Source organism: Citrus clementina, unplaced genomic scaffold, assembly GCF_000493195.1.
Source record: "Citrus clementina cultivar Clemenules unplaced genomic scaffold, Citrus_clementina_v1.0 scaffold_2, whole genome shotgun sequence".
Lineage (NCBI taxonomy): Eukaryota > Viridiplantae > Streptophyta > Magnoliopsida > Sapindales > Rutaceae > Citrus > Citrus x clementina.
The window spans coordinates 24,609,413-24,623,045 of NW_006262688.1; the positions used below are offsets into that span (position 1 = coordinate 24,609,413).

Consider the following 13,633-nt stretch of genomic DNA (forward strand, 5'->3'; position numbering starts at 1 on the left):
TATATCTATACCTTATTGCATACATATGGCTCATGAAGGTGGAAAACGTTAAAAATACCCTTAAAAAAATCATGAATCTATATCATTTTTTCCTTTCATGGTTTCTTTCTCTTTCCTTTCTTTTCTCGTGGTTTTCTCTTCTCGCCATTTTTCCTTTCTAACGGTTCCATTCTCTCTCACTATTTCATTTCTTACCTCCAATACAAAGGTTTTTGATAAAACTAAATTGTTCAAAAGGTGCATTGTCAAGTGTTGGATAAGTTATGTTTGAAATGCAACCTTTTTGTATGCTTAGGGTTGATTTGATTTCATTACAAGTATAATTGCTAATGATTTATAAGTTTTAATAGTACATTATTCATTTTTGTTCTTGTGCACACACACTATTGCATAAAATATAAGAATTTAAGACTAAAATTAAGTTACGAGTGATAGAAAAATTAGTCCAAAAAGAAGTCAAGTATGAAGTCGGGTAAGTCGAGAATTTAATCAAGTAAGAAGTGAAGGGGATGAGTAAGTCGAGTATCTGGTCAAGTAAGTATATTAAACGAGTTGAGTATTAAGTTGAGTCATTTTTAAAATAAATTGAGTAAAAATCAAGTATATTTTTTGAATAAGTCGAATAAGAGTTATGTAATTTTTAAAAAGGTTGAGTACGAAGTCTGGTAAGTTTAATAGTTAGTCGAGTAAGAAGTGAAGGAGATGAGTAAGTCGAGTATCTAATCAAGTAGGAAGTTGAGTAAGTTTATTGAATGAGTCGAATGTTAATAATTTTGAAAATAAATTTAGTCGAGCGTTAATAATTTTAAAAATAAAATGAATAAAAGTCGAGTAAATATTTTGAACAAGTCAAGTAATAATTATGTTATTTTTTAAAGAAGTTGGATAAATTAATCATTCAATCGAGTAAAAAGTGAAGTATAAGAGTTGAGTAAGTCGAGCAAATATGTTGAATGAGTGAAGTATTTTTTTAGACAAGTAGAGTAAACATCAAATATTATTTTTTTACTTCTTTTGATCTTACTCGACTTTATGATTTAAGGAATCAGTTTTGTTACGGTTTTATTGAGGTTATTTTTGTACTCTTCATGATTTTTTTAAGTATATATAGATAAAATTAAAAGATGTTAGTAGTTTAAGGTATATATCGGGTATTTCGAGGGAAATGGGGTTTATCCCACGCAATTCCCTCGAAGATATCGGAGTGGTTGCCTAATAAGAACCATGACAGGTGCAAAAGATCCCATCTTTTCAGCAAAGCATGTCAGCGAACACAGTCCTCATCTCTTGCAACTTCACACCAGTTCCACGCACAAGACCAAAACTCAAAACTCAAATCCAAAACCTTAAAAGCACCAACTTGACGTTTCTCAACAGGACAACCACCTTAAAGTTCTCTGATGTGCTTCAACCCCACAACCTTAAACCCTTCGTTTTCCCAATTCGCAAAAGGTTTCTTCTCCAAAAATGTCAAAGCATCTTGGATTCTCAAAACTCCGAAGACCCAGATTTGGATGACAAAGAGTCTTCAGAGTTGAGGAGCAAAGAAGATGTTCAAAAGGGAAGGGACTGGACAACCTCAATTTTGCTTTTTGTCTTATGGGGTGGACTCATGTACTATGTTTTCAACCTTGCTCCTAATCAAACCCCGGTATTGATTGGCCTATGTTTTATCTTTTATGGCTTATATTTGATTCATTTTGTTTATGCAGTTCTTTAAATGGGTATATTTTGTTTGGTATCTTCGATGAGGTTAAGCCAATATATGGGCCATGACTGTTGGAATTGACTTGACATGAACTTGCAGTCAAGGGACGTGTATTTTCTGGAAAAGCTTCTGAACTTGAGGGGAGATGATGGCTTTGTAATGAATGAAGTGCTTGTCTCTCTCTGGTACATCATGGGTTTGTGGCCTTTAGTGTATAGCATGTTACTGCTTCCAACCGGTAGAAGGTCCCTTCCAGTTCTTCATCTTTGTTCTTCATATTATTGTGTGAACTCTGTAACTTGTTTGTGTGAAATCCTCAGTTCAGTTGACAGTGTAAGTGTCGGTGTCTTTTTGCCTCATTGTTCCATAAGGAAAATGCTGAGTCTTCAGCGAGAATCTGTTGAATTTACTTATGCTTGTTCGTTATGCTTTTATTTTGTGTGAATGCGAAATAGACCAGCGGAATCATGAGAAATAATATATTGATACTGTTGAACTTCGTTGAATGGCTTGAGGATTAGCCTCTGTTCCTTGCATGCAAGCAGCAATTAAAATGTAGGGGATTGACTGGTATATGTGTCAACAGCTTGAAACACAGACTGAATTCAGTTAGTTTGACTTATTCATTCTTGTGCCTTGCAGCTCAAAATCCAGTATTCCTGTCTGGCCATTTCTTGTACTCTCATTTTTTGGTGGTGCATATGTTCTTCTACCCTATTTTGTTCTTTGGAGGCCGCCACCTCCTCCTGTTGAAGAAACTGAGCTCAACAAATGGCCTCTGAATTTTCTGGAATCAAAATTAACTGCTGGGGTAAGAATTTACCATTTCTCCCATAATGAAGGATCTATGAACTTGTTTAAAAATCCAATTACCTCTTAAAATTGACATGTGCGTGAATCTGAGTAAGAGTGTGATCCTATGCATGAATTTGCCAAGCTCTACATAAATACGACTTAAAATTTTTAGCCACTTAATGACAAGTAACAATAAAATTGATTTCACAAATCCACAGGGAGTTGAATTTCCAATAGGTATCACTAAGAAATACAATGCATTTGGAAGTAGTCTCATTTGGAAAAATAGAATCTGACTCCATTACATATCAGATATCACTTGCAGCAGGACTAGGCTTAATCCTTTATGCAATTTTTGCCGGCGGCGATGTCTGGAAGGAGTTTCTCCAGTACTTTAGGGAAAGCAAACTTGTAAGCGTCTTTATATCTTTGTTTCACGTGTGTATTTCTGCACATTTTTGCTCTTTGGTTTAATATAATTAGGTTACAAAAGGTGGTTCACTTTACCCCTAGTTTATGCCCTCTTCCCTTTGATTATGTTTCTGTGGACGTGTAATATTGCTTTTAAGTTGCAAGTTGCAATATTCTTGATTGTACTCGTCTATGGTTTAACATAACACGAACCTACACATGCTTTTGGACCTCTATGTTGCAGGTTCACGTTACAAGCATTGATTTTACTCTGCTATCTACATTTGCTCCTTTTTGGGTTTACAATGATATCACTGCTCGGAAGTGGTAAGATTTCTCTAAATGTGGCATGTGTACTTCATTTTGCTTCAATATTAGTGTTTGTGGTATAACATTCAGGCACTTGATCTCTTTGTAGGTATCACTTCTTCATTTTGCTTCAATATTAGTATTTGTGGTATAACATTCAGGTACTTGATCTCTTTGTAGGTATCACAAAGGTTCTTGGCTTCTTCCCATAACATTGGTGCCATTTTTGGGTCCCTCTCTGTATCTGTTTCTACGACCACCACTATCCAAAATGCCAGTTTCAGTCAGCAAAACATCATTGGAGCAAGAATAAATCACAAGTTTTTCATACTCTTCTGTATATCAACAAACAACTGGCACAGCTGAAAAACTCCATTTTGATGCTGAGGAGATTATGGAAGAATGATAGTTCATATCTGATCTTCATATATATATAAAACCAAAAAAAAACCCTGAAATTACGGGAATTGAATTCCTCCTGAACAAGAATGAGCAGCCTGCGCAATTCTTAGTTTCTATCCGAACCTTCGTAGTTTTCTCTGTGTGTGTGTGTGTATGAAAAAGATCAGGATGCCTACAGCTTAGGACAAGAAGCAACAGGAAAAAAAATGAACTAATACTTCATTTCAGTTTCTTCTCGGGGAAGAAAAAAAATACAGTTCATGTTATTGACAGCATCAATTTCAAATAAACTTTACAGGACTTTAACTTATTCTAGTGATTCTTGGTTCTAAAAATTTCTATCCCTCAAGTTTTATTCAAGTTTCCACTAAACATGGGACCGGCTCCAGCCTTCCAAGAAGTTTTCTTCACCATATAACTAGAGGTCTATACTTTCCATACCCAGCCAGTGCACTATTACACAGATCTTTTAAGCGGTCAAAAAGGTTAAAAGGTCAACCAGTTCATTTCCAGCCTGCACTTGGTATGCTTTCATACCAGGTGCAGGACTACAAGTAACACAACTACTCTGAAAGTTTCAATCTCTCGAGTTATACTGCTCAACGGCAGTTAATCTTGGAATATGACAAATTGGTTGCTAGAAATTCAGGCGAGCACCGTTCAGCACCCAAACATCAAACTTGAATTTCAAGTAGAAAGATAGGCACCAATTTGTTAGAAAATCACATTCTACAGAAAAAAAGATCACAAACTTAAAAAGTAGCAACTTGTAAATATGTGCCATAACTAGGCAACAAAGAGAAATGCACCATTTATTACTGATACAACATTTGGAGATCATCCTTAAACTTAGCCTTGAGTTGTTCCCTCTTTATCTTCAAAGCAGCAGTAACCAATCCAGCCTCGGGTGTCCAGGGTTCTGGCATCAACTTAATCTTTGCAGGAATCTCAAACTTGTCGAGTTTTGCAGCTTTTGCTACCTGCAGGCATAAAGTGGTTTTATATCTCCGTGACAGGAAAAATTCTGTGCGACCCACTAGTGTACTCGCCTTTTACATTTCGGCATATGGCAAAAAATCGATCAGCTTTTTATGCACATGAAATCATCAAATGCATGCTCAAGTAGATGATGTAAGCAAAAGTGGCAGACCTTGGAAAGAGCTTGTTGAACCTCATTGACAGCCTCAGCTTTGTTACACAACTCTGAAAGATCTTCGTACTTGATGCTAGCTTCATGGGCCCATTTCTCCAAAGCCTTATGTGATGGAACAACAAGGGCAACACAGTAGTTGTGGAAGGGATCTGCATGTATCATGATATTATCAACATAGTCGCTTGAAATGAGTGCTGCCTCAACCTGCAATCCCGCCATTAAACCAGATAATGAGCATTGAATGCAAACAAACAGAGTCACAAGGCATTCAAACGAAGAAATTCTACATGGAGTTATGAAGGCACCTTTCCAAGGGAGATATACTCTCCATGTTGAAGTTTGACAATATCCTTCTTCCTATCAATAATTTCAAGACATCCATCGGGGTAAACTTGTCCAATGTCACCAGTATAAAACCAGCACATACCCCTTTCATCAACCTGCAGCATGTAACAGGCCTTGATGGTCAGTATTTACACACTATAGATCAATTTTCATGTTTCCAATGTCTTATCACAACTCACATAGAGGCAAATGCAAAGCATCCATACACAGTGAAAGTTTACCTTGTACACCTCACTAGTTTTTCCTGGATTGTTAAAGTAACCAGCTGTCACATTGAATCCACCTACGACAATCTCTCCCCGAGGCATTGGTTTGTCAGAAGTCTTATATCCTCCTTCATCCCAGGAAACAAGCTGAAATAACAAAGGGCCGATTCTGGGAAATTTTACATCTTTGCTATATTATCATTAATTCCAAATAAAATATAAGATAACATGTCTTTTATGAATTAGCTTTGGAAATTTTAGCAACTATTAATGCTTAAATCTTATAATGCGATTGTTTGTGGGATAGTGGTCAGTGGGAATCATGCAGACTGAGCTCAATACATAATACAATCTGAGTAATTCTCTTTACATAGGCATTTGTGACAGCATTATTAATGCCAAATTAAGCTTTCCCTGATGAGTATAAATGTGGCACACCTTAATGTAGCAACAAGGAACAGGGGGGCCCACACGGCCCACAGATGGGTCATCCCACTCAGAAAATGTAGATCCGGCACAAGTTTCTGTCAAGCCATAGGCTTGACCTATTGGAGCCCTAATGAAAAAAAAATTCAACTTAAACTGTGAATGCTGGGTTAAAAAGAAAAAAAAAGGAAAGACTGGCATTAATTACATCAGCAGATTCAAGATGAGAGTTTTTACCCCATGCAAATGTTAATAAACCGCTGGGAATCCGCAGATAAAGGAGCTCCACCACAAATCATAAACCGAATGCGACCTCCAAGTACAGCACGTACACTTTTGAAGACAATGGCATCCCACAACATTCTCTCCAAACCCCAAGCACCAAACCAGCTTCCTTCTACAGCTGCCAGTCGACGCTTGTATCCAATATTGAAAAGATTCTTGGTGAGCCCTCCCTTCTCTTCAACCTGGAGGAGTTGTAGTAATCAGTGAAGAAAATAGATTAGTTAACCGATGTCCTCAATCTACACACACGCACCAACAGCAGATGCCATAAAACAATATTCATGTCCAAGACAATCAAATATGTTGGGACTTAACACCTTTTTCACAACTCCTTCTCGAACACGATCAAAAATAGCTGGAACTGCTGCCATTAGAGTTGGTTTTAACACAGAAACATCTCCCTTGGTTCCTTTCTTTATTTTACTAGAAGTATCTGTCATGGTCAACGTAGAACCGTAGCCAATTGCACAACCTGCAGACAACATGATGGACTGGACAACCACAAAAGGTTAAAACAATCTTGTTCGTTTTATAAAGAAGAAAAATACAACTATGAACATACCTCAGCTGCTAGTTCAAGAACATGAGCTAGTGGTAAGTATGCCAAGTACACGTCACTCCGTCCCGGATTTGGAATCAGAGTCTTAATTGCTGCTGCAGTGGCTACAATGTTTCCGTGAGTAATCATGACACCCTAATTGTTTGACAGAGCACAATGTTAGTAAGGCATAAATGATACTTGCCGAATGAGGGAGTAGCAACACAAGTCTCAATAGTCACCAGAAAAGCACAAAAGTCAAGATAAACGATAATAATCTTCAAATTAATTTATCTTCATCCTAGTATCAGGAATTTGGCATGCAAATACACAAACCAAATATTCGAATTGCAGTAGAGAAAATAACTCATAGTTTCACTACTATATTTATGTCAAGATACATTAAGGTTTACTTGTTCTTGGTTTGCCCAGTTTCTTCCAAATGCATTAAAAAAAATGAACATAAAAGACATGGTATAAACCTTGGGCAGGCCTGTACTGCCACTTGTATACATGATGACGGCAACGCCATTTTGGGAAGGTAGGCTTGGATCAACAGGACTTCTTTTTCCGAGTTTCTCAACTTCAGAAAATGATGAAACTGTCCAATTGCTAATACCTCCAGAATCCTTTTCACTTCCATCATTTTCGAAGTAAATGACATTCTTGATAGTTTTCAAACTTGAGCTTACTGCAGACAACTTTTTCAACTGCTTAGAGTCGCAGATCAACGTTGTCACTTGTGTCTGTCAATATTAGAGCTATGAGTGAGAATTATACAGAATCCATGTTACTATGGACCACATGCAGAATGATCTGCAATCCTAGCTAATTCATAAAAAGATCAGAAGTTATTTTCCCACCTCATTAAGTGAGTGAATAAGAGCATCCTCACCGAGAGAAGAATATATGGTAACAACAGTTATGCTTTGCCTAAAGCATCCCTGAAATCCGAAAGTATCAGATTTTAGCATTGCTGATGTACTCAATACTCTATCAACAGGAAGCAAGAAATCTATGGAATTGACATATGCTAGCCATACCTGAAAGGCAATGAACCACTCCACACAAGTTTCAGCTAAAATAGCAGCCCGGGTGTCCACGTTGTGACCGAAGTTAACAAGCCCAGATGCGAAGCTGCAAGCACGATCAAATACCTCCCCATAAGTCTGCCACTCATAATCCCCCAAGTGTAGCTTCTCAAACTTCCTGCCATCACTAGCCGTTACAAAGTCCTTACCAAGTAGCTTTCTTTTCCCAAGAAATCGATCTTGTGGATGGCTTTTACAAGACTGTTCAAACAGAGCGGCCATGGTTGAGGCCCCTTTCCAAGGAACTTCAACCAACTCAGGTATCTGAGCATTGCGGATTGCATAACCTGGCTCGCCACCGACTTCAACTGGAACTCCTCTTTGTTTTACCTTCTTCTTTCTTGCTACCATCATGGATAACAATACAGGAATAAGTAAAGCAACAATAGCAGCACCCACAATCCCATATATTCCACTGCCTTTCTCAGTTAATAATTCTGAATCAAATGAGCTTCCAGCAAAATCCCCCATTGTGAATGTCTCTATAATTTTTTATGGGGTCTCTCTTCAGAAGAAACCAAATAATGACCTAAAACTGAAGAAATCAAATCAGCGACATAATTCCATTTTGGATTGGTGAAAACATGATTATATAGCTCAAAGAAGACCAAATGAGAGACATACAGACCAACTTTAAGAGTCATACAAAGAAGAAACAAAAAGTTTCACAGCTTCATAAACAAAATACCAGGCAAATTTGGACTTTAACTTGCTTATATGTACCTTCGCTTACACATATTTTTCAAAAAATAGAAGAAAAATCAAAATTTTGTATGATCAAAGACCATCCTTCAATAAAATTCACAAAAAATAACTTGATTGGCGTACACAACATAATCAGATTTTCACCCTCAAACATCGAACAAAAAAATCAGTATTTTTCATAATTCCAAGATGATCAAATGGCCATAAGCCCATGATGCAACTAGAAACCAGCACCCAGAAAATATTATCAACAATCTACAAAAAATTGGCCTCTACAACGAACAATTCTCTCAAACAACACCCTTTTATATATATATAATTTATATATCAGTAGTATTAAGTGATTACAAGAACACTATCATTCTAAGAAAAGAATTAATTAAAATATATAAACTTTAACCAAAAGAAAAAAAAAAACCTCGAATTTTCCTTTTGAACCGAAGCCAAAGCTTGAAATGTTCTATCTGTCATACATAGACAGGAAATCAAAAAGCAGTCCAGGATGCCACCATGAAAGCAGAGAACAAACAACACTCTTTGAGTGAGACACCGTTGCTATCTTTATAAACTTAATAAAGTTGATGGGAATAGGAGCTTATGGATGAAATGACAACAATTTGCCACCGTTAAATGAGCTTCGAAAAGGTCAGCTTCTCCAGTTCCGTGGGTAATTTTGGGATACGGGCACTGAAAAGTGTAACGGGGCTGCTACGTGTAGAGAAATGTGAGTTACTCTGCCGTCCTAACAAAGCATCTGCCACGTGGGCGGTGACCAGACGACACGTGGCGCAATGCGGGACGTCTTGTGGACTGGCACGTAGGGTTCTCTTATGCGCCCGAATTTTTTTTTTTTTAAATTACACGATACTAATGCTCAAATTACAACTCATATTATATGAGATTTATAATTGATATTTATAATTAGATAATTACCGTGCCTAATTTATATTAATTATTATATAGCATTGTCCAAATTTTATCTTCTCTAATACTTGTGTCTAATTTACATTAATTATTATATAGCACTACCCAAATTTTATCGTGCCCAGATTTTATCTTCTCTAATATTCGAGGAGTGTCTACTCTACTCACATTTCGAAAGAGAAAAGATTGCCTTCACTTAATAATTAAGAAAAAAAATAAACTCCTACATATATTGCGGAGACTCGAACCGTTGCGCTCACAGTTGTGGGTACAAGGTCCTAGCCACTGGGCTAAGGCCTAGTTGGTTCTTATGCGCCCGAAGTTGAAAGAACGTTCTGTTTTGTTTTTTGTTTTCAACGTAAATGGGAGGCACACAGCTCAATGGTCTGTCTGAATTCATTAATGTGAAATCAAATCAAACCAAAAACACGGCCGTTTTTGGCCGAGAGAGTTTCTGATGTCACATCACGAAGTATGTACGACTATTAGAAGGCTCTTATCGAAGAAAATGCTTATCACGATAGGAGCTCATAAATTTGCCGAGATTGAATTAAATGGCAGAATTATCTTCTAGAAGGAAACAGCTTCGATTGTGAAGCAAATTGTACAAGAATTTGTAACGTAAATTATAGCTTTTCTTACATGTGGAAATTCTACGGCTGCACTGCATCACATGAAGACAGAATGCATAGAAGATGAAACGAAGTTACCTGATATCATGCTTCAATTCAATACATTGATTTTTTAAGATGGTACAGACATTTGTTCATTCTAATTTTTGGAACAAGTCAATATGACAATAAGAGTTAGATGATTATGTGTTTCGGAGGTAGAAGATGCATAATAATATATGATTGCTGCAGGTTGATTTTTGTACATCAAACACTAAGAGTTGTGCCTAGCACATTCTTCGGCCCGTGTCAGTGCATCTGTGAGCACATCAATCGTCCAATCCTTCAAATCCCCCTGCGGATAAAAGGTGTATTATATAAACATCAAGCTTACACATGCAAGACTTTTGAGTTTCAATCTGCAGAAGAAAGAGCATTTTGTTTCTTCTTGAAAGCAGAACAAAGAATAAGAAGAATAAGATCAAGTACATGGATCATGAGACACAAAGTCAATCTTTCAATGACAACTAACTTTTAAAGATCAACTGATCCTAATTACTAAGTTACGCAGCATGAAAATTTTGTATCAAATGCACCGCAGTCGGGTAGCTACAAGACCAGATATAGTATTTCACGATTTTGAGATGAGTTGTTTTTCACTTTCTATCCTAATGCTCAGAACAAGAACACATGAAAATGAAGATGAAAGATTAGCTCTGCAATTTCCAACATATTTTTATTGACTACCTAACTTCCAGCTCTTAATCTGGAGCCGGAAAGATATAAGTTTGCAAGCGCCAAAAAAAGGGATGAGAAACAAAATTTGAAAATAAAATAAAATAAAATAAAATCAGAATGACAAAAACTAAAATCTCAATAAGAGCAAAGCTAATACAATATAAGAATGACTCAATGAATGCTTCGTCCACAATGTCAGATCGAAATGAAGAAAGAGCTAGGAACATAAGATCGAACACTATGAAAAATGCATGCATATGTAAGTCAATTGTCCAGAGTAAGAACCGCACTGAATCTTTCGGTATCAAAGAGTGCTACATTTTAAAACCAATACGTTACCCCAATTAGAACAAAACTTTGGACAGTGTCTGTGTTCTCACAGACCTAGGAGGTTTTAGAATATAAATAGCATTGCGAAACAAGAACAGAAGATATAACCAATATTCACGGTATGGGTCCCACACCCCCACCAAACCCCCCCCCCCCCCCCCCCAACAAAAACAACCTTTTTTCTAGCAATTTGAAGGGTCATAGCATCCAAATTAGTCCATAAATAATCGTCAGGAAGAAGGAGGAAGATTAAGCATTGATCATGAACAAGAAACATATGTAAGATTGAGGCATGCATTGAGCAAAACTATGTATGAACCATATGGTATCCTAAAGAGCAGGACATCAAAAGCAATTAATATCCCAATACTGTAACTGCATTTGACAATCTAAAGTCTTAAGAAGCTATATAATCAGCTGATGATAATTTATTTAAAAGCAAGAAGCATAATTCAGAAACAAGTACCAATCCTAGGAAATTTGAGAACAGTCGGACATCCAATGAAAGCTGAAGCCTCTATATTCTTCCAATTAGCATCTTGGAGCAAATATAAGATCCTATATTCTTCAGAAACAAGTACCAATCCCAGGAAATTTGAGAACGGTGGGACGTCAAATGAAAGATGAAGCCTCTATATTCTTCCAATTAGCATCTTGGAGCAAATATAAAATTTTATAATTCCTAAAGATCTACTGTAACTCAATAAGTGGTCAGGCTCCTATTTGCTGACCATGCACTATAGAAAGGATCACTGAATGTGGGACCAGGACAAAGTAAACTCACATATGGAGTCAATGAATACAGTAGGACTGTCATAAGGGCATGTAGTATTGGCCAGCCAGGACAAAGTAAATTCATATATACTTAAAAATGAAAATTAAGTACTAAAGAGAATTGAGGGTCTAACCATGCGCAGTGGTTCTCCAGTTCTTAATTTGGCATTTGGACGAGCAAGCTTGGATTCAAAAGGAGTCCTTGGCCTCACTTCTTGAAATTCCTCCCACTCCTCATGAGTCAGCATCCTCATAGTGCCTTGGCCAGGGGGAGCATTCTTTATTTTGTGCTCAATCATTTCTTGGGATTTTGAGTCATCATACTGCAAAATACGCTCATCACATTGTTCACCCAGTAAACTATAAAAAAAAAGTGGCACCGCACTAAAGAAGACATTTAATGGACAGAAAAGAAACAACAAATGAACTAATATCTTAAGTACAACACTATCTAATATCTAATATAATGACAGGACAAGAAATGATTATAATACGACATCAGATTACCATCATAAGAAGCTTAGCAAAGAGTGCAATTGCAGCAACAGTGAGAAACATTGGCAAAGAAGCCGTGTCAAGAAACGATTTTGATTCCGGAACCTCAACAAACACATCATTCTTCTTCACATTCTTCCTCTTCCTCGTTTTTTCCAACTCAGCAACCCTTTTCTTCAAGCTCTCCGATGGGCCATCACGGGACAACGTATGCAATCTTCTTTGAACTAAAAACAATCTCTGTCCAACTCCAAACATGACGGAGACAGAACAAGAATCTACACTATGATTCTTGCTTTTGCTTTTACAATTGAAAAAAAAAAAAAAAACTGCCTGCACTTCACAGCAAGTAAGTTCACACTCAGATTTCGAGATGAAATTAGTAATTGAACAATACTAAAAGCTATTCTGCAGGTCATAGGAATCGGTTCCAAATTCTAATTACCCAAATGCCCATTGCTGTATATTTTTGAAACATTATGAAGTCCAATTTCATTGGAGCATATTGACAAACACGTTTAAGCATCAAACACTGATGGCAAACTTTGATTTTCTTCAAAAAGAAATAAATAAAATCTGTATTTATAATTATATATGGATTATGGAATCACATCAAAATAAAATTCAATATCATTCTCCGAAGATCGAGAATTTCTGAATCATAATACCAGTTGCTTACCGGATTTAATGCTTCAATAAGAGAGAGCCAGAGCGAGTCATTTTATTACGCTTATTTATTTATTTATTTATTTCAGATAAGTAGACTAGAAGGCTGGGTTGGGTTTTGATTTGGGCTTAATTTCCAGGAATTTGGGCCAAGGCCCATATTCTAGCGCATTGTCCAACAGCTCATTTAGTTTCAAACAAATCGGGGGTGTACGCGTGGATTGATCGAACGGATCCATGAGATTGACAAGAGCATAGATTTGAAATTGGTTTGACTGGGACGCATCTGTAGAAAAGTTACAAAGAAAACTCTGCGTTAGTGAAATTATTTGACATAAAAACTTAAATTAATAGATTAATACTTTACGACGGTAAAGTTTCGGACGAAATTAAGAATGTATTATCGATAATTTTAGTTTTAAATAATTAAAATAAATTATACAAATATATTTTCTTATTCATTTTCTATTGTAAAAGCTACATACCCTCTGCATGAGGGTGAAATTGTAATTTGTAGTAATTCATTTTCAATCCAAAATAAAATAAAAACACATAATTGAGATTTTAATTAACAATCTACACATTCGTTCTAATCTAAACAAACACACTACTCTCACCCACACTCTACATTTTCAAATTTAAGATCCTCACTCCATAATATTTCTACTCCAATTCAAAAAATAAATATTACGTCAATCATATTGCTGCCATGAGAAATTGA

General features: G+C 36.5%; 3 protein-coding genes across 5 annotated transcripts; 1 reads left to right on the forward strand and 2 right to left on the reverse strand.

The window, feature by feature from the left end:
• The first annotated feature begins 1,154 nt into the window (after positions 1-1,154).
• On the forward strand, positions 1,155-3,742 carry LOC18052230. 2 transcript variants are annotated; one of them, XM_006447765.2, is made up of 6 exons: positions 1,155-1,651; positions 1,808-1,893; positions 2,351-2,519; positions 2,816-2,914; positions 3,159-3,241; positions 3,404-3,742. In XM_006447765.2, exons 1-6 carry the CDS (start codon positions 1,262-1,264, stop codon positions 3,534-3,536), a joined length of 960 nt encoding a protein of 319 aa, XP_006447828.1. In that variant the 5' UTR covers positions 1,155-1,261; the 3' UTR covers positions 3,537-3,742. The 2 variants fall into 2 exon arrangements, with proteins under 2 accessions (XP_006447828.1, XP_006447827.1); XM_006447764.2 differs by having other exon boundaries at positions 1,808-1,953; positions 3,404-3,739.
• Positions 3,743-3,828: 86 nt separating this feature from the next.
• Positions 3,829-9,070, reverse strand: LOC18052231 (long chain acyl-CoA synthetase 8). Of its 2 annotated transcripts, none has more exons than XM_024190234.1 (12): positions 8,804-9,070; positions 7,622-8,204; positions 7,442-7,522; positions 7,061-7,324; positions 6,603-6,734; positions 6,358-6,531; positions 5,993-6,222; positions 5,768-5,885; positions 5,345-5,476; positions 5,084-5,218; positions 4,776-4,982; positions 3,829-4,605 (listed from the first exon to the last, which is right to left on the reverse strand). In XM_024190234.1, exons 2-12 carry the CDS (start codon positions 8,138-8,140, stop codon positions 4,441-4,443), a joined length of 2,157 nt encoding a protein of 718 aa, XP_024046002.1. In that variant the 5' UTR covers positions 8,141-8,204; positions 8,804-9,070; the 3' UTR covers positions 3,829-4,440. The 2 variants fall into 2 exon arrangements, with proteins under 2 accessions (XP_024046002.1, XP_006447829.1); XM_006447766.2 differs by having other exon boundaries at positions 8,793-9,070.
• A 763-nt stretch (positions 9,071-9,833) lies between these two features.
• Positions 9,834-12,958, reverse strand: LOC18052232. The gene is made up of 4 exons (XM_024191258.1): positions 12,926-12,958; positions 12,259-12,579; positions 11,886-12,074; positions 9,834-10,264 (listed from the first exon to the last, which is right to left on the reverse strand). The coding sequence occupies exons 2-4, from the start codon at positions 12,502-12,504 to the stop codon at positions 10,184-10,186; spliced, it is 516 nt and encodes a 171-aa protein (XP_024047026.1). The 5' UTR covers positions 12,505-12,579; positions 12,926-12,958; the 3' UTR covers positions 9,834-10,183.
• Positions 12,959-13,633: the final 675 nt, after the last annotated feature.

Coding starts and splice junctions, on each gene's coding strand:
- LOC18052230 (XM_006447764.2), top strand. CDS start 1,262: ATGTCAGCGAACACAGTCCTCATCTCTTGCAACTTCACACCAGTTCCA. Junction 1,954..2,350: donor CTGCTTCCAACCGGTAGAAG/GTCCCTTCCAGT, acceptor TGTGCCTTGCAG/CTCAAAATCCAGTATTCCTG. Junction 3,242..3,403: donor GATATCACTGCTCGGAAGTG/GTAAGATTTCTC, acceptor ATCTCTTTGTAG/GTATCACAAAGGTTCTTGGC.
- LOC18052231 (XM_024190234.1), bottom strand. CDS start 8,140: ATGGGGGATTTTGCTGGAAGCTCATTTGATTCAGAATTATTAACTGAG. Junction 7,523..7,621: donor AGTGGTTCATTGCCTTTCAG/GTATGGCTAGCA, acceptor TTCGGATTTCAG/GGATGCTTTAGGCAAAGCAT. Junction 4,606..4,775: donor TTCAACAAGCTCTTTCCAAG/GTCTGCCACTTT, acceptor TTATGCCTGCAG/GTAGCAAAAGCTGCAAAACT.
- LOC18052232 (XM_024191258.1), bottom strand. CDS start 12,504: ATGTTTGGAGTTGGACAGAGATTGTTTTTAGTTCAAAGAAGATTGCAT. Junction 12,075..12,258: donor TTGCTAAGCTTCTTATGATG/GTAATCTGATGT, acceptor CGTATTTTGCAG/TATGATGACTCAAAATCCCA. Junction 10,265..11,885: donor CTGGAGAACCACTGCGCATG/GTTAGACCCTCA, acceptor TTTTATCCGCAG/GGGGATTTGAAGGATTGGAC.